General features: G+C 35.4%; 2 protein-coding genes across 4 annotated transcripts in view; both read left to right on the top strand.

The window, feature by feature from the left end:
• The first annotated feature begins 1,256 nt into the window (after window positions 1-1,256).
• Window positions 1,257-12,078, top strand: anxa11b (annexin A11b). Of its 2 annotated transcripts, none has more exons than XM_026276048.1 (15): window positions 1,257-1,406; window positions 3,696-4,107; window positions 5,068-5,099; window positions 5,233-5,385; window positions 6,063-6,150; window positions 6,242-6,336; window positions 6,434-6,547; window positions 7,791-7,881; window positions 7,980-8,059; window positions 8,133-8,189; window positions 8,304-8,397; window positions 8,942-9,037; window positions 10,520-10,578; window positions 10,789-10,911; window positions 11,002-12,078. In XM_026276048.1, the coding sequence occupies exons 2-15, from the start codon at window positions 3,705-3,707 to the stop codon at window positions 11,059-11,061; spliced, it is 1,545 nt and encodes a 514-aa protein (XP_026131833.1). In that variant the 5' UTR covers window positions 1,257-1,406; window positions 3,696-3,704; the 3' UTR covers window positions 11,062-12,078. The 2 variants fall into 2 exon arrangements, with proteins under 2 accessions (XP_026131833.1, XP_026131832.1); XM_026276047.1 differs by having other exon boundaries at window positions 5,065-5,099.
• A 4,764-nt stretch (window positions 12,079-16,842) lies between these two features.
• dlg5b.1 (discs, large homolog 5b (Drosophila), tandem duplicate 1) overlaps window positions 16,843-19,171 on the top strand; it is a 28,857-nt gene continuing 26,528 nt past the window's right edge. For both annotated transcript variants that reach the window (XM_026276010.1, XM_026276009.1), the window contains exon 1: window positions 16,843-17,657. In XM_026276010.1, coding sequence (XP_026131795.1) covers window positions 17,363-17,657 — 295 coding nt within the window. In that variant the 5' untranslated portion in view covers window positions 16,843-17,362. The remainder of the gene's footprint in view (window positions 17,658-19,171) is intronic.

The raw sequence follows: 19,171 nt of genomic DNA, 5'->3' as shown, positions 1-19,171 counted from the left end.
GTTTAATTAAAACAGTTTATGAAACGTGACACTCGTTTTGTCTGTGTGTGTGTGATACGTGAGTGTGTTTTTTGCTTTCCCTAAACAACTTGTTTCATATTTACATTACATATTAACAGAGGTATTGTTTCATATTGTAAGAATTAAAAGAGTTCTAAGATGAAATCTGTGGTTTGTTATGGTTTGTGTGATGTTTTTGTAAAGCTCAGGGCAAGCCTGGGAAATTCCTAGAAAAGGAGTTTCCCTCCCTTATCTGGAAGTGCAGGACGCACCTGACGTTAACGTGACCAGTTTTTCCACTGCTGTTCACACAAGAGAACTCAAGCCAAACCCATACAACTCTTTTATTTCTATACATGTTTATCTGAGTGTGTGAGAGGCCGACAGATCTGAGTCACATGACACAGATGTCAGAGAAGAGGAGTGGCTGTGGTTCTCATGCAAACTTGTTCATGTTGGACAACTGCCACCTTCTTTCAAATTTAATGTCATGGTCATTATTAGTCATGTGAGGAGGCTTTTCTCTGTTGTTTTATATGATATAGATCTGCCACACAAATCAGATTTTGCACTCATTATAACCATATGCAATAAAGTTCTCCATAATACATTCAAATGTCTGGCATTCTTAAAAAACTGGTAAGAGTTGTCGCTATTTAGAAAGCTGATTTAATCCAGCTAACAGGCAAAGTTCTGTCAAAGTTATGAACAAACATTCTTCCATTCATGTTAAAAGTACATTTGTTTAAAAAAAAAAACTGTGATGTAACAATGTTCTCAAAAAGTGAGCAAAAGACACTTTTCCCCTAAACGTTTCATTAAGAGGTTTGTCTAATGTTACATGTTTCAGAACGTTCAGAGAACATTCAAATGTAACATTGATGTAATGTTTGCACAATTATAAAATGGAATGTTGAAAAAAAAGAAACATTTATACAAATGTGATGTTTTTAGTTATAACTTAATGCAAAACTTTCTTAAAAAATATTTTTGTAAGCTGTGAAATATGACTGCATGGCTACAGACTAAAAGTAGCAGCTTTTGGATTACTCATTAGTAACTAAAACTAAATACAAGCAGTCATACTAGTAAAGAAGTAGCTGCATAAAAATACGTTTCAGGAAGCACATTTAAAACTCCCTGGTAAAAAGTGCTTCCCAAACCTGTCCTTGTGTATGTCTCCCTCATCTAGCACCTGATTCCACTCATCAGCTCGTGAGTGGAGGTTTGAGAACCACTGTCCTAGAATCATTCAAACAATCTCTTTCTTCAAAAGGCAGGACCGGGACGTGTTTAGTTTGTGATCTGGATGTGAAGACAGGATCTGGTCACACCCACCGTCCTCCACTTCCTCATTCTCACTCCGTATTTACGACCTCCACTCTCCACATCACGCACACATCCCAGTAAGTGTTACATTTATAATCTTTCCTACAGCTTTGCAGTTAGAATGTATCGAGCGTTTCGCGCGTTTGTGGTGTTTTCAGCGTCACGCGCTTGATACAATGTAACACGATGTAACTTTTTGTACATGATTCCGAGTTAAGCACGATCTTTAGATGTTTGTTAGCAAAACAATGTGGAATGCTAATAAATGTTTGCGCTTTTAAGTTGTGTGTTTTCAGAGGGTTTGGGTGTGTGTTGTGTAATCCGAAATATTCGGCTGCCATTTTTCTGTCTGTAGGGTGACAGAGAGCGATGCGGATTTGTCAAAGGGTTAAACGGTGTGTACTGTAGTATGTAATAATCTATAGTGTGCCACTTTCAGACTGTGAGTGTTTCAGTACACGTTTACACACGAGATGGGTTGCATTTCTCCCATAAAGCAGTGAGATGATGGTACTTTGATCATGTAAAGCAGGCTGTCAGGCGTGTAGGTCAGAGCTTCACCGCGGTGTTTAACGAGCGCGCAGAATTAAACCAGAGTTCACTAGAGTAACGCACTACAAGTAACGTAATCCGATTACTAGTAAAGTAACGCATTGCTTTTTCATATCGGAGTTACTTTTCAAATACGTAACGCCAGTTACTTTGTTTTCCCATTTGTTCACTGACAGCACTCATGTTGAGAGAAGTCTGGAGTAAGCACTGCTTATGATTAGAATATGAAAATTCATTTATTCATCTTATCTGCACAAAAACAGATTCAGTGTTCCTAAAGAACCGAGAAATGTGAAGCCAGAATATGTTGCAAATCTTAAATTACTTAAATGGTTAATGAGACAAATCACGTTTATGCATTTAATCTCATTATAAAGCAATGTCTTTTCTGCTGAACTTTTTTATTATAAAAATTAAATCATACTGATTAGCAAAAAGTACTTTAGATAAACTAACATTTGTGGTTCCTTACCAAATATGTAACTTTATATTTAAAAACAAACGGGAAGAGCCCAGTCCTGATTTGAAAAGTATCTTAATTGGTTACTTTAAGGATTAATGTAATATTGAAATGCGATACTTTTAAAAGTAACTTTCCCAGCAGCAGAAAGTAAGTGAACCTTTAAAGGGATAGTTATCCCAAAAACGAGACCTCTGTAATCATTTACTAACCCTGAAGTTGATCCAAATCTCTATGAATTGGCAAACAAACGGTTGACTTCCCCTCTGACTAGTATTTATCAGTCAGATTTGGGTAACTTGGAGTTAAACTAAATTTGCAGATTTATTCTGTAACTAGATTACAAAAACCATATTACATGATGCACAGTTGTACCAAATGGTTTTCTATGCTCTTGGAAAGTCAGAAAATCTCAGTGAGGTTTAATAGTGTTTTGCACATAAAGACATAAAGTCAGTCACTCTGTATCTCCAATTATATGAAAAGATTTAAATGATCATAACATATAATGCAATGCAATACAGTGATGACTGAGAGATGAAGAACATGAAGGGTGTTTCTATGCTACTGTAAATGAAAGTCAGATCTTAAAGCTTAGTATAGTCTTTTGGTAACCTTTGGCATATATAAGCAGAACATACTTGATAAACCTGCCACACACACACACACACACACACACCTTTGTATTGTTTGGTTCGTGGTGTATATACACATTGGGTGTTGGATTGCAAAGATGAAATATTCACTCAAAGGATTTAAAGATTCCTTATCCTGCTAATGTCTTCTGGGTTAAGATGTGTGTGCAGAGCCTTTTGCAAGGTAAAGATGACGCAAAATAATCATACGATGTCCACACATTTGAGTTGCTGATTATGATGATGATGATTGATTTGTTATTTCTAATGACCGGGATCCAGGACCACAACTAGTCATAAGGGTTTAAAATTTAGTCTCTTTTTATTCTTTTTATGAAAAATCTTTCCATTGATGTCTGGTTTGTTCGGAGGACAATATTTGTCTGAGATACAACTATTTGAAAATCTGGAATCTGAGGGAGCAAAAAAATAAAAAAATTGAGAAATCATCTTTAAAGTTGTCCAAATTAAGTTCTTTGCAATGCATATTGCAAATCATAAATGCATTTTTGATGATTTTTTTTTTTTTTGCTAGGAAATATACAAAATATCTTAATGGAAAATGATCTTTACTTAATATCCTAATGATTTTTGGCATAAAATGAAAATCAATAATGTTGACCAGTACAGGTCATTCAAATCTACCCCAGCGACTTCAGACTGCTTTTGTGCTGCAGGGTCATATATAACGAAGCATGTACCTGTCCTGATGTGTGCAGGTGTCAGAGATGAGTTACCCTGGATACCCTCCTGCAGGTGGAAGTTACCCACCTGGCTCCGGCCCGTATCAGCAGGCCCCGGGCGGATATCCAGCCCAACCGGGAGCCTTCCCTCCTCAGGGCGGATTCTACCCCCCTCAGCCTGGAGCGTTTCCCCCCGGAGCTGGATACCCTCCCCAGGCCGGTGGTTTCCCTGCACAGGCAGGAGGTTACCCTGCTCAGGCCGGTGGATACCCTGCCCAGGCGGGAGGTTACCCTTCTCAGGCGGGAGGTTACCCTGCTCAGGCGGGCGGTGGATATCCTGCTCAGGCCGGTGGTGGTTACCCAGCTGCCCCTGGAGGAGGTTTCCCGCCCCAGGCAGGAGGTTACCCCGCGGCTCAGCCCGGGACCTACCCCAACATGCCCCCTGCAGGTCAGTGCGGTTAGTCTGAGCTCTGCACGCAGGAGCATCATGGGATTGTTGTTGGTTGTAACAGCTTCTGAAAAACTTAGCACTAATGAGATGTATTGGCAATTAAAATTGAGTCATAATGTGTTCTAATGAGTTCTAATTTCAGTTTGCATGCTTGTAAAAAATAAAAGTTGTAGGGGAAAATCTGTGCATTGAATTTGAAGTGCATCAGTTCCCATTTATGATGCATCATTAAAAAAAAAAAAATTTTTTTTTTTTTTTGATAAGAGCACATTTTTTCAATAATTTGTTGAATCTGTTTGCATGCTGATAAGAATAGACGGTTATTTCTGTGACGCAGAAAACCTCACTATCCTGTCATTAAAATGAAATGTACTCTACTGTAGAATGTACTTTTCAAAGTAATAACAAATAATACAGTTTATTTACTTTTCACTTTTTACTTTTTTTTTTTTTTTACATGTTTTAATCTACACGTTTGTGGATTGCTCTGTTTTATTCAGTTGAAAATTCAGTTGATTACATGGTTTTAATTTTTTATTCTTAATAAAAATATATTTGAACATTTTAATGTTAATTTATTTGATTTCTGCCCATTTTGATGACACTATTTGTATTAAATCATAATGTACAGAATGCAATAAACCACATTTCAGAATGTTAATGTTACAATTGTTAAAGTTTTATTTTGATTGCTTCGACATCCTTCTTGATTATTAATGTAATCAAAACTAGAAAACAGAATACAGAAAATTCTTAGCTTACCTATTTTTCTATTTTATTTTTTTTTCTGGAAAAAACAGAAGAAATAAGCTAATATAGCTCTGAAAGTGTTTATTTTCAAATGCATCTTTTTCTGTTTTTAATGCATCATGTGTGATTAAAAAAATACATACAGTTGCATAATTCTTTGTGCTTTTGATTTTCTGTATAGTTATGGGTTATTTTTGTTGTTAGCAGGTGGATGGGGCGCTCAACCCGGCTTTGGAGCTGTAAGCATCCCTTTTATTTCTGCCTCTTTTATTCTGCATAATCCGTTTTGTGATGCACTTTTAAATGCACGACAGAATTAGATTAAGTGTGCGTCATGTGACTCGTCTTCTAAATGTCCTGTGCTCTGTGCAGCCGGCTGGAGGAATGCCTCAGGGTTACCCCGGGGTCCCAGCGCCGGGACAGCAGCCCATGCCAGCGTTCCCAGGTGCTCCCAACCCATCCATGCCCGGATACGGAGGGGGCGTCCCGACCGGACCGACTCCACCAGTCGGTCCTACTCTCAATGTGAGACACTGTCAGCTTCATCAGCCACTAGGAGCTTCAGTTTGGTTCTAGATGATCATAGTCACGGACCTGAAACGACAAGATTTCATCATCTAGAATTGATCTTGTGTGTGTGTGTGTGTGTGTGTGTGTGTGTGTGTATAGTGAAAATGAAACCTTATCCAGTAATCCGAGAACAAGAGAGACCTAAAAGAAAACAGGAACAACTCTTACCTCAGTGGTTTGATAACTTCCTATTGAAACTGAATATGCTGAATGTCTTATTTTTGCAATACAACCGTTTTCTGTTGTCTGAAGTGAATATGAAATGGCTATCACAATCCATTTACTTTTCCTAAATAGAAGTGTGTGTGTGTATTTTTATGTATACATAAAAATACACAACACTTATTAAAAACGGTTGAAGTTATTAACACCGCTAAATGGGTTTATGGGAATTGTTTTTAGAGCATTTAAATTAAAAGTTTTATTTTATCCTAATGTTTAAGTTGTATAGCAGTTCAGGCTTGTTTAAAATAACATTTACTGTAATTGCTTATATTATCTCCTGAAATTGATCCAAAAAAAAAAGCAAATCCCATCAGTAACAAAGGCATCAGTTTCAGTACTTAGTAAGAAGATGCTATTAAAAAGATATAGCATATAATCATGATGTCTGTTGTGGTGTTTGTGTTTAGAAAGGTTTCCGAGGAACCATCAAGGACTTTCCTGGCGCAGATCCGCTCCGAGACGTCGAGGTTTTACGGAAAGCCATGAAGGGCTTCGGTGAGAAGAGATTCACCCGTTTAAAAACTGTTTAGTGTACTGTATGTTCGCATGTCTTCAAATACAGAGAGCTGAATGTGTTTGCTCGCAGGAACCGATGAAAACGCCATTATTGAGCTTCTCGGCAGTCGATCCAACAAGCAGCGCGTGCCGCTGAAGGCAGCGTATAAAACCACGTACGGCAAGGTGAACCAACGAGGAATGAAGCTTCAAACACCTGATCATGTGAAAGACTGGGTTATGGTTTATTATGTATAACTCGTATGCTTTAAATGCTTTGCAGGATCTGGTAAAAGACCTGAAGTCGGAGCTGGGAGGAAACTTTGAGGATCTGGTTCTGGCGATGCTGCAGACCCCTGCGCAGTTCGACGCCTCTGAACTCAGGGAGGCCATAAAAGTGAGAGACACGTGCCTTCCCTGCATTTTTCATTTTTCGGCAGTGTCCTAACTGAAATACAAACTCATAAATGACTGGTTTGGATAATCGTACATGCAATGCTCATCAATCTGAGCGCTTCATCCCAGTGTAGTATGCAAGGAAACAAGCCAAGCATGCTTTCACTTCATCTCACTCGATAAGGAAACACAGATATATTGTTACAAAGTCGAGAGCAGAAATACTTCCAGACTGGAATGAATGACACTCTCTGAGTCTGTGGTTATCTTTCCGCACTGGAAAATATGAAATAATCCTGATGATTGAGTGATTTAAAACTCAATGCATTTGGAAGCTTGTTTCTGCCACAGGGTAAAAAGATAATAAAGGTAATTATCACCTTTATCTCACGATTCTTACTTTTCTGGAGAGTTTCTTAACTAGACTAGAGTGTGCTTCTCTCAAATCAGTTTTTTTTGCTACGGAATACAAAATAAAAAAGTGAATTGCAGAAATATCTCACAATTCAGACTCTTTTCTTTTCTTTTCTTTACCCTCAGAATTGCATGAGAGAAACTCAGAATTGTGAGATATACGCTTGCATCTTTGATAATTAAAATGAGATTTGATACATATACTCTAAATTGTGAGGGAAAACAAAAAGAATTGTGAGATTAAACCTTTTTTTTTTTATATATATATAAGCAAGACAAACTCGGATAAAAAAAAAAAAAGCCATATCTTAAGTGTATATTTTGCAATTCAGACTTTTTTTCTGAGGATAATAAGAAAAAAAAGAATTGAGATAAAGGTCATAATTACCTTTTTTAGTTTGTGGCAGAAAATCACATTTTATTGTAAAATAGCAACAAATTTTGAAGTTTCCAAATTAGTGTGTGTGTGTGTGTGTGTGTGTTGTGTTGTGTGTTTTTTTTTTTTTTTTTTTTTTTTTTAAACCAAACATAAACATACTATTTTATTTTAGTTCCTCTCAGTCCACAACAAATCGTTTAAGTTTTCAGATGACAAGAGGAATGAAAGATATAAACACTCATTATAAACCACATTTATTTTAAACTGCAGTGTATTTAAAGCAAAACTGAAACTATGAAGGTGTGACATGTACTTCTCCCGTTCGGGACACCAGTTCAAATGTTTTAAGCTCTTGACATTTACAGCAATATATAAGTTGATTTTGGTATACTTTCAGATGATTTAAACACTGACATTTGCGTTATTAATCAGTTTTTGCTGGCACTTTCAGGGTGCAGGAACCGATGAGGCCTGTCTCATAGAGATTCTGTCCTCTCGCAGCAATGCTGAGATTCGGGAGATTACGAGGATCTATAAAACAGGTGAGTCCGTGTTCACAAACCCACTGAAGATCTCCGATCACGTGTTTCGTTAGTAGAGCCTCATGAGAGACCGCTTCAGATGAGTGTGTGTTTTCTAGAGTACGGTAAATCTCTGGAGGACGCCATCAGCGGAGACACGTCTGGACACTTTCGCCGTCTGCTCATCTCTCTGTCTCAGGTACAGTCACTCAGCACGGTGTATATATATCTATATCTATATAGATACAATTCTTTCCATCATCTGTTTTCAGGGTAATCGAGATGAGAAGGAGACCGTGGACATTTCGATGGCCAAGCAGGATGCTCAGGTTGGAGAAACGACTTGATTTGCTTATACAAATCCAGCATTTGATGTAAACCGTGCATGTTTCGGCTGCTGTCGTCCACCTGCATGCATGTGTGAGATGTTTTCTGTCTCGCAGAAACTCTACGCTGCAGGAGAGAAAAAAGTTGGCACGGACGAGTCTCAGTTTAATGCCATTCTGTGCGCTCGCAGTAAACCTCATCTGAGACAAGGTAGAAACCCACAAGCCCACAGGAACTGCTGCTATATATATATATATATATATATATATATATATATATATATATAGAGAGAGCGAGATTTTTTTTTCTAACTAGGACAGTCGGTTCAAAAGCTGTCAACTAGAAAGAGATTAATTCATTTGAGTTCCCTGAATCAAATCTTCAAACATCTTCAGTTATCTCTTTCTTTGACCATAATTGCCAAAACTGAAATTCCAAACCTCTTATTTCTAACACTTAACATTATATAGTGAATGCAGCTGTCAAGCTCTAAAAAGCACAAAAAATGCTTTAATATTATAACTGTAATCCATTTGACTTATGCTCTATAGAAGTCCTATGATGCAGTAGTTTTGTGTAAGGAACAGACTGAATATAATGTCCTGAAATTTTTAAAAATCCTGGAAAGTTTCCGAAACTTACTGGAAACTTTCCAACTTTTTTCAACCATATTCACTGATATTGCAGATTTATTGATGCATTGCACCAGATCTGTACAGATCGTCTGTAACGTTTTGCATGATGTCTCTCGCAGTGTTTCATGAGTACCAGCAGATGTGTGGCAAAGACATTGAGAAGAGCATCTGCGGCGAGATGTCTGGAAACGTGGAGTCTGGAATGGTGGCAGTGGGTGGGTACTGAGCTCTGATTGGTCCTGAGCAGAAACGTCAGCCAACAGCTGATCTAGAAGAAGCAGTGCAGTGATGAGAAACAGCCAATCACTGCACTGGAATAGAATCGAGTAAAATGTCTTAATGTATTCCATATGCAAACATGACACAATAGGCAAAACCATTGGGCTATTTTTTTTCATGCACCGGTATCGAGTCAAAGATTTTGGGCAGGTTTGAGGGTTGTTTTTTTTTTTTTTTTTTTTTTTTAACATCAAAAACCACATTTGTCAGTCTCGTGAAAATGTCCTCTTTTACCCCAAAATTAAAATATAAAATTAGAAATGATCTTTGCTTCAAGTCTGTTTTTTTTAATGACAATTTGGCACTTTATTTATTTATTTATTTATTTTTATTTCCTGTCATGCATAATAGGCTTTTCTCTTCACTTATGTGTTTTTTTTTTTTTTTTTTTTTTTTTTTTTTTTTTTAACATCCAAAAACCACATTTGTGTGTTTCTTTCATGCACTTTCAAACTATTTGCGTCTGAAGATTTCAATAACAATACATATCTCTAAAGTTTTCCTCCACTTCAGCATCACTTATAAACACCAAACTTATCCGTTTTATTCTGAAGGTTTTTACTGAGGGGTTAGTTCATATATCATGGCCTGAATTTTTAACATATTTGGTTTTAGATTTAATTTGCAGTACATTTCTTTACAGGAGGTTTTCTCAAAAATAGTTCTTCCTCCACTTCAACAGCACTTACATTCACCAAAACTTAGTTTTATTCCTATCCATGTTATGAAGGTTTTTACTGAATGATTTGTTCATATATGATTGGCTGGATTATCATTATTACTTTATCTATTTGTGTCTGTAGATTTCAATTACAAACCATATCTTTAAAGTTTTTTTTTTTCCCCTCTACTTCAGCACCAGACCTAGCAGTTTTATTCCTGTCTAATGATTTTTACTTCGGGGTTTGTTCATAAATCATTTGATCTGGTTTATATAGCATTTCACTCTTAAAAGGGTGGTGAAAGTGGTGTTTTTTTTTTTTTTTTTTTTCTTGTCCTTTCTCTCCTTGATTTCGACAGTATTTTCTGATTTATAAAAAGAGAAATCCAAAACCTTTGAATATTTCAACAAAATAAAACCCATTTTGAACCTGGCTTCATCCATTGTTTAGATTTATTTGATTAGATAATGGATTTTATGCAAATAATTTTACAAAACTTAAAACAAATGGTATTAAATGCATTTTTTTTTTCACTTCTACAGTGTCTTTGATATTGTGAATGTTTGTAGTCAATGTTTATCATATATGTTTCCTCTTTAAACATTATAAAATTTAAAGGTTTATTCCTTAAAATATTGCAACATGATTATCATACAAAACCATATTCTGCTACTGATTAATTGTCAGTAATAATCTCAATAACCGAATCCTCTTTCTGTATAGTTTCTAATCCTGTTCCATCTGTGTGTTTTTCAGTGAAGTGCATTAAAAACACTTCAGCCTACTTCGCTGAACGTCTCAACAAAGCCATGAAGGTAGAGAATCTGCGGTTATGTCATTGTTTTGCTATGGTTTTGTCATTCAGAAGCAGTTCTGATGGTTAGAAGTGGGTTCTGTTTACTCTGTCCCAGTAAATCCTGCACTGAGCTGCATGAGGCTTGTTTCTTCTTAATGTTTTATGCATGCATGTATCCCACTGTGGATCAATATGCATCCATGACCTGTTGATCTTGACCTTTATTTAGGGTGCAGGAACCAAAGACAGGACTCTGATCCGTGTCATGGTGTCCCGCTCTGAGGTGGACATGCTGGATATCAGACAGGAGTATCAACGGCTCTACGGGAAGTCGCTCTACACTGACATCTCTGTACGTCTCACACACACATGTACAGTACACCATACAACTGTTCTGAATATATTTTTTTTTTTTACCATATAATTTTTCTCAAATCTTCAGGGAGACACCTCTGGTGATTACAAGAAACTGCTCCTGAAGCTGTGCGGAGGAAGTGACTGAAGAAACAGGAAGTCCAATGTGTTTCCATGATGACTGGATATGTGACATCATCCTATTAATCGCTCGTATATCAATGTCAAATATTATGTCTAGTGTCATGTTAACTAATTCTGTAATCGCTCTTTACAGCTTTATTAAGTTCACAGCCAAACATAGGATTTAATTGGTGCCTTAGAAAAGTTATTACTATAAAACCTTTCATTATTAGTTCTATTTTGCTATCTATTCAAACTATGCATGATCTGTTGAGAAGCTTTATTTTGTACAGGTGCCAAATCTATGCTGTCACTCGAAACCAAAAATACAATCTGTGCTCCATCACTGAAATCTGAAATGCCTTGGACAACCGAGTCTCTTGAAATACTGAAATATATCCCACAGTTTTTATATAGTGAGCTTTTATGATCCGTATGCAAGAAGAATATAAGATTGTCAATCATCATGAAGGTCTTGATGGGTCAGTCTCGTGAAAATGTGTCCTGTTTTACCCCACAATTAAAATCGAAAATTAGAAATGATCTTGCTAGTCTTTTTTTTTTCTTTTTTTTTCCTGTCATGCATAATAGGCTTTTCTCTTCACGTTTCTCTTTTTTTCTTAATAAATGCTGTTTTATAGTAAAAACTCATTTAATCATATTTTGTACAACAAATATATTTTTGCATATTTTTCCATCATGGTAATGCATATCTGTGAACCATATTATGTCTCTAAAACAATTTATTTTTATTGTGTTTTTTTTTTTTTTTTTTTTTTTTGAGTTTGGGATGAAACCTGATCAGTTTTGTGAGATTGGCCCTGTTTGTCATCATCGTCCAGGACTAGCATGAATGTGAATGGCTTTGGCAGTCTTTGATCCTGATAATCTCTAGTTAAACGGGAGATTCAGTCCTGTTCATTAACATGAAGACCACTCTTTTCAGGGATTTCTAGCCTGTGTTTTTGGGATGTTCACTCAAAATAATCTGTACTGTTGTGTAATAACATTTGTCTTGTTAATAAAAGCACTTCATGAATAATTCTTCTCAGTGAACTCCTTAAAAACTTGAAAGCCTTTTAGAAAATTGTATTTTTATTTCTTGTTTCTATAGTTTTATTAATCCCAAACGATTATGTTTATGAGCTCTCGGGTCTCCATCTTTGTGTTTGGTCTGTAATCATGTGAATCCGTTTATCTACACTATTCCAAAAGCCATCTGTGAAGTGCGTTTGTCTGATGAGGATTAAGTGATTCTGTAATCTGATCATCAGAGCTTCACATTCAAACATTTCAATACACATGCAGCTTTAGCAGATACTGTACACTGCAAGAATAACACATGAACATTCATCAGGAAATCCTCTCAAATCAGTATTAACACTGCAGATTTTGCCTCCGTTTACAACAGTTTAAATAGATTCACAGTGAACAACACAAAAGAAAAGACAATACAGCATGAAATAATGTTTTAAAACTGGAAAGAAAAGTTGAGTGATCTTGGAACGAGAGTACTGTAATGTTGGGGCAAGTTGTCACGCCATTTAAATGTTGGTCAGTTGATTAAATACATTTTCCTTTGGCCAGAACAGTTTGGAAGTATATATGAGGGTTATTATTAACTAAAAAAATAATAAATACTGAATATATATATATCGTATATAAAACAAAATGATAAACCGGAAAAGCTTTAGACTAATAAAAATTATAAAATTAGCCTACTAAAAGTTTAGATAAAATTAAAAAAGAATATCTAAAACTAAAAACTTTAGTAATATCTAGTAATATTTAGTAATAAAAATGTATCAGTATGTGTTTTTATGTAACATTTTGTGCTGTTTTAGAATTGTTTTGACACTTTTAGAAATCTAGGTATGTGTTTTGTTATACTTTAGATATATTTATAGCAGCTTTCCAGTGTCTAAAAGAACATATTTTTAGAAATGTTTTTTTCATTTGCTGATCAGTTTCCTGTTTCCTCAACAGCACTTTCCTTCCTGTTAGTCTTTTCATTTGTTTTTTTTTTTTTTGTTTTTTTTTTTTTTTTTTTTTTATTATGAACAATGCACAGGACAATAGGTACAGAGAACACTACAAATACTGTGCAACCTGCACAACAAAAAAAGAAATGTACAGACCAGAGGATAATAACATTAATTTATAGAAGGGGAAAATTAAAATATATTCAGTTCCTTCAGGAGATGAAATGTTCTTGTAGCCTTCATATTTTGCATGTTTTCTATTGTTTTGTAATATGTTTTAAAGTCCAGATGAAATACATTAAAGCTAGGTTGTGAATTAGACCATTTACATTTGTGAATATGGTATTTTCCGAAGATAATAAACAGTTGAATAACAAAAATTAAATTTTTGGACAAACCACATAAATAAAAGTATAACATGACATCAAAAATATTGATTCTGATGTTTACATTCAATTTTGTGATTATAAATTCTTCCAAATCAGACCAAAATTTTTTTGTGTACATACAGTGATAAAATAAATGAAAAATAGTCTCCCTATTTGATTGGCAAAAGACACAAGACTCTTCTATGTTTATTTTAAATCTTCTTAGCGTATCTTTAACAGGATAAATTTGATGTAAAATTTTAAATGAAACTTCTTTTATTTTATTATTAATACAATATTTATAAATAATAGTATTTGCCTTTTCCCAATTTAAATCACCCATGGTTGAATACCAAAAAAACTTTGCAGCAGGTGGAACCGAGCATGAAATTTGATTTCTAATATACTTATTGGTGTATGCTTTCTTTGTAATGTCTGTATCTCCAATAAAAATTCTATTAACTTCAGCACTAACATCTGTAAATGATATGTGTTTTAGTATTTGAAGTGAACCTGTAGGGATTGCATCAAATACAACTGCGTATTCTTTTGGTGTCACTGGGAAGTTAAAGTTCTGAAGAAATTCTGAATATGACATGAGTAAACCATCTTTGTTCAATAACTGTCCTACCAACAGAATTCCTCTATCAAACCATGGCTGAAAAAACAGAGACTTCTTTTTATAAAGAATTTCTTTATTATTCCAAATAAAGTATCTATGTGGACTAAAGTTGTGTTTATATATCAATATCCAAGATAGAAGGGCTTGTTTGTGGAAGTCAGCTAATTTCAAGGGAATTTTATCAATAGAAAAATTACATTTCAGTAGAAAATTTATGCCACCAAGAGTATTGAACAGAAATGATGGAAAAGCGTTCCAAATGCTGTCAGGGCTTTTCAAGAATTCTATAATCCATTTAATTTTAAAAGTATTATTTATAGTATGAAAATCCAGCACTTCCAAACCACCTTGGTCTCTACATCCTGTGATAACATCTTTTTTTAGATAATGGGGTTTTTTCCTCCAGATATAATCATACAGTATTTTATCCAGTTCTTTAATTGTATTTTTTGGGATATCCAGCGATAAGGCAACATATACAGAGCGTGATATACCTTCTGCCTTTGATATTAAGACCCTGCCAAATAGAGACAAGTCTCTCATTAACCATGAATTTAGTTTAGATTGTATTTTTTTAACAATTGGATCAAAATTTAATTTATGACGTTCCTCTTTATTTTTACAAATTACAATTCCAAGATATGTCACTTTTTCATTAATTGGTATTCCATCAAAACTGGCCAGATTGCAATTTTTCAGGGGGAACAAAACTGATTTATTAATGTTCATTACCAACCCTGATACATCACTAAATTTTTTTATACTATTTACTGCAGTCCCAATTTGGTTTCGGTCACTTAAAAAGATGGCTGTGTCATCTGCAAGTTGGCATATTTTAAACTTTTTACCAACAGCATTAATTCCTGAAAAGGGAGACATTTTTATGTGTGTAGCCATTGTTTGAGCAACTAAGAGAAACAAAAATGGAGACACCGGGCAGCCTTGTCTAATACCACGTGATATACTAAATCTTTCTGATGTGCCTGTTTTCAGTTTAACAGAACTAGAACATCCATTATATAAGGTTTGAATTGCCTTATGAAAATATTTACCAAAACCAAAAAAGGAAATAGATTTTAATATAAAGTTATGCTCGATGGTGTCAAAAGCTTTATAAAAGTCAATGAATAGTATGAAGCTATCATTTGGAAGGAGGTCACTGTAATCTATCATGTCTAAAATTAAACGGATGTTATTGCTTATGTGTCTTTTGGGCATAAAGCCAGATTGTTCTTCATCTATAATTTGATTCAGGCTATGTTTAAGTCTCTTTGCAAAAATTAAAGCAAATAGCTTTGCATCATTGTTAAGTAAACTAATGGGTCTCCAGTTTTCAATGTGTAATTTATTCTTATTTGGTTTAGGAATTAAAGTAATCACGCCCTGTTTCATAGTCGGAGGAAGTTCACCTTTTTCAATGGCTTCTTCAAACACAGACAGCAGGAAAGGAGAGAGTTTATCATTAAATAGTTTATAAAATTCTCCCGTCAAGCCATCATTCCCGGGAGTTTTATTGTCTTTTAAAAGTTTAACACATTCCACCAGTTCAGGTAAGGAAATTCTTCCATCACAAATCTCTCTAAATTCTTCATTTATTTTCTTAGCATTTGTGGAGATGTTATTTAAAAAAGAATCTATGCCAGAACCTGTGGAAGCAGATGAGTATAAATCCTTATAAAAGCTAGAAACATGTTTTGAGATTACCTTATGATTATAGGTAATACTTCCATTGACTGACAAATTACTTATTGTATTGTATTCAGCATTTCTCCTTTCTAATCCAAAAAAGTACTTTGTATTTTTCTCTCCTTTTTCAATCCATTTACATCTGGATCTCACAAAGGCACCTTTAGTTTTTTCTATGTATATGTCATCTAGTTTACTTTGTAATAGTCTTTTCATTTGTAAAGTCCTTTCAGAGTTCCTTGATGATGTCACCCTATAGGAAGTGACATCATTTTGGAGGGAAATCAGCAGTGAGAATTTGATGGATTCTGTGTCTCTCCCTGTTTGATCAAATGACACAAATTAGTGATAGAAAAATAACAAAAATATTATTTTAATATATAAATAAAAATAAAAATACATTATTTTACATACAATTTTTTTAAAATTGTTATTTAAAAAGATATAATGTGTGTGTGTGTGTGTGTGTGTGTATGAGCCGACTGTATTTGTTTTATTGTCTGTGTTTGTGAGAAGGATACAGGAGGCCTTCATGTTACACATTATACCAAGTTAACAACACAAAATCAAACATTATCAAAGTCAGATATTAAATATACCGTGCTTTATAGACTTCACTGTTTAAACCAATTAAATTGCAAATAACCTGAATAACAGCAAACTAAATCTGTTTTTGAGCATTACAAATAAGCAGTGATGGCTTTATTTTCTCATTTTAAACTTGAGTTATATTTAGAAATAGGTTCAATTTACATATACACTTTATACATATTTTACCATTTTAAACTTTACGTAAGTTACATCATACAATAATTATTTTTTAAGTAAAACATAAGGTCATTTAAAATAGTTTTAGATGATTAGATTCATATGTTAAGTATGCATGTATTTTTTTTCATATTAGAAATCTGAACTAATTTCCATTGTATTGTATTGTCTTTCTTTTTTAATTAATTAACATATATAAACCCCAACTAAAAATAAAACATTCGGACAGCATCACATTTTTTTAAGTCATTTATTCATTATTAAGATGGAATCATCAACCAAAACTAGACAATTACAGGAAATAGAACAAAACAGAAAAGAAATTTCACGGTTTTGCGACTTTGTACTCATCTGTAAATCAATAATCTCCCCCTTGAACAACTAGGTGTGTTTGATAGGAAGCCCCGCCCCTCTCGGGTTTCCCCTCCCATTTAACTGGTTTGAGTGGCACGTTAGAACCCCGCCCCTATCTCGTTCCCCTCTTGTTGAACCTGTTTGATTGGCAGGCGGAAGCCCCGCCCAGTCCTCCGTTCCACTCCCGCCGCTGAGCTTTGATTGGCAGATGATAGCAGCTGCGGAGTTGTGAAGTCATGGCGGAGCTCCGCCGCGCCTCAGATCGCTGGAGTTACGGCAATCATTTGTGATAAACTGTCAAACTTCATAACAATTCTAAAATGACCGAAAGCGAGTTAAAGTTGCGAGCGGCGACGAACCAGCGTCAAACGATCTGAAACCGAGAGCTGGCAAAGATGTGAGACTCTCCGGAGCCGAGGAAGAAAAAAAAAAAAAACCGTTGGAGTCTCCCAAAGTCGCAAACATGGCTTCTTGTTTCTTTCCATTTCACACAGAGAACTCTTTAACCGGAGCTTCGTGGTTTTCAGCGCTTTGTGTCGTTCTGTGATGGATCCCAAGCACAAAGAGTTGTTAGAGCAGTGCCAGCAGAAGTTGTCGGAGTCCGTGACAGATGTGGAGCGGCTCGTGGAGCTGCTGGCCGAGTCAGGCAGCCTGAGTCCGGCGGAGAGAGCGGAGCTGGACGCGCACTGCTCCGGAGGCGCCGAGAAACTCCGTCTGATCCTCAAGACGCTGCTGGAAAAGAAGGACAGGGACCACTTCCAGGAGTTCTGCTGGGCTCTGGAGAAAACCCAGCCGGTGCTGCTCAGCGCTCTGCTGCCGGGGGAGAACCACCACAACACGGGTAAACCCTCCACGAGCCTCCGCTGATCCTGAGGGAAAACCTTCAGAACGGTTTAGCAAAGTTTAGTCAAACCTTGTTAGCTTAGCTTAGATGTTTGTCGGTCCTCCTGCTTTCTGACAAAAACAATAGACTAAACTAATCAATAATATTCAGACCAGCTATTTCCAACATATGTAGAAGCAGTTTAAGGGATACCAACAAATATATGCAGAAAATAATATATTCCACACATGTATTTTGAAAAGTTGATAACTTTTCATCCTATCTATCTATCTATCTATCTATCTATCTATCTATCTATCTATCTATCTATCTATCTATCTATCTATCTATCTATATGAATGAATATGTGCCACACATGTGTTTCGAATATTAATAACATTTTGAATATTAATAGCTTTTATCTATCTTTTTGATAACTTTAATAACGTCTGCCTATAAATCTGACACTCATATATGAATATAATAATATATGGCACACATGTAATTGGAATTTGTACATTTTTTGCAGTACTCTTCTATTTGTAAATGCATGTAATTATTTTAGCTAAAATGTTTCTAGATATATATAAAGTCATAAAAAATGCATGCATAATTGCATGAATTAGTTTATAATATTATTTAAAACAGTTCCACATGTCAAACATGTAATGTTTGGGCTTATGTGTTGTGTGTAATATTTAGTTGTCTATGACAGAAGCATTCATTCTTTGAATAGAGCGGTTTGGCGTGTGTTTCGTGGTCTGTGATGCACTGGATGTGGTCAGACAGACGCTGAGATGTTCATCTCGTGTGTTTCCTTCTAGAAAACGCAGACCCGCCGGTGCGTAAAGCTTTATAAAGCTGCGACTGACCTGTTGTGTAAATCTGCTGCGTGAAACATCGTACTGTAAATGTGTTACAGATGTTACTGCGGCCAGAAAAACTCATCAGGCGTGCAAGGATTTAGCCGTAAGCCAGAAATAGCTGTAGACTATAAAATAATACAGCTTAAAGCTGGATCAAATAACATTACCTAGAAAGCCATTAAACCCATGTTACAGGAATCTGATTGGACGACATAGAAACACATGTGAGTAATATTGCACCAGTGCAGTCGCTCCAGACAGACGAAAGAAAGAGTCATTTAGAGTCTGTCTGTTAAATAGAGCGTCGACTATCAATTAGAGATCTGTGATGGTCATCAGTATAAACCTCAATTAAATAAAAAAATAAAAATAGGGCCCTGAGTGATATTATAAAAAATATATTATATAAAAACGCTATATAATTTGCTCACCCTCAGGCCATCCAAGATGAGTTTGTTTCTTCATCAGGTTTGGAGAAATGTAGCATTGCATCAGTGTCTCATCAGTGGATGCTCTGCAGTGAATGGGTGCCGTCAGAATGAGAGTCCAAACAGCTGATAAAAACATCACAATAATCCACAAGTAATCCAGTCCATCAATTGTTATATATATTATTTTTATATTCAATAAAATTGGAGCTGTTTAAACAGTGCATGATCTGTGCAG

This window comes from Carassius auratus, chromosome 12 (genome assembly GCF_003368295.1).
Source record: "Carassius auratus strain Wakin chromosome 12, ASM336829v1, whole genome shotgun sequence".
Lineage (NCBI taxonomy): Eukaryota > Metazoa > Chordata > Actinopteri > Cypriniformes > Cyprinidae > Carassius > Carassius auratus.
This window is presented reverse-complemented; position numbering and strand designations above follow the sequence as displayed.

What these genes read in the sequence shown, in the direction of transcription:
- anxa11b (XM_026276047.1), top strand. Translation starts at nt 3,705, where the DNA reads ATGAGTTACCCTGGATACCCTCCTGCAGGTGGAAGTTACCCACCTGGC. An exon ending in CAGTCGGTCCTACTCTCAAT is followed by an intron (nt 5,386 to 6,062) that starts GTGAGACACTGT and finishes GTTTGTGTTTAG; the next exon opens with AAAGGTTTCCGAGGAACCAT. An exon ending in TACGAGGATCTATAAAACAG is followed by an intron (nt 7,882 to 7,979) that starts GTGAGTCCGTGT and finishes TGTGTTTTCTAG; the next exon opens with AGTACGGTAAATCTCTGGAG.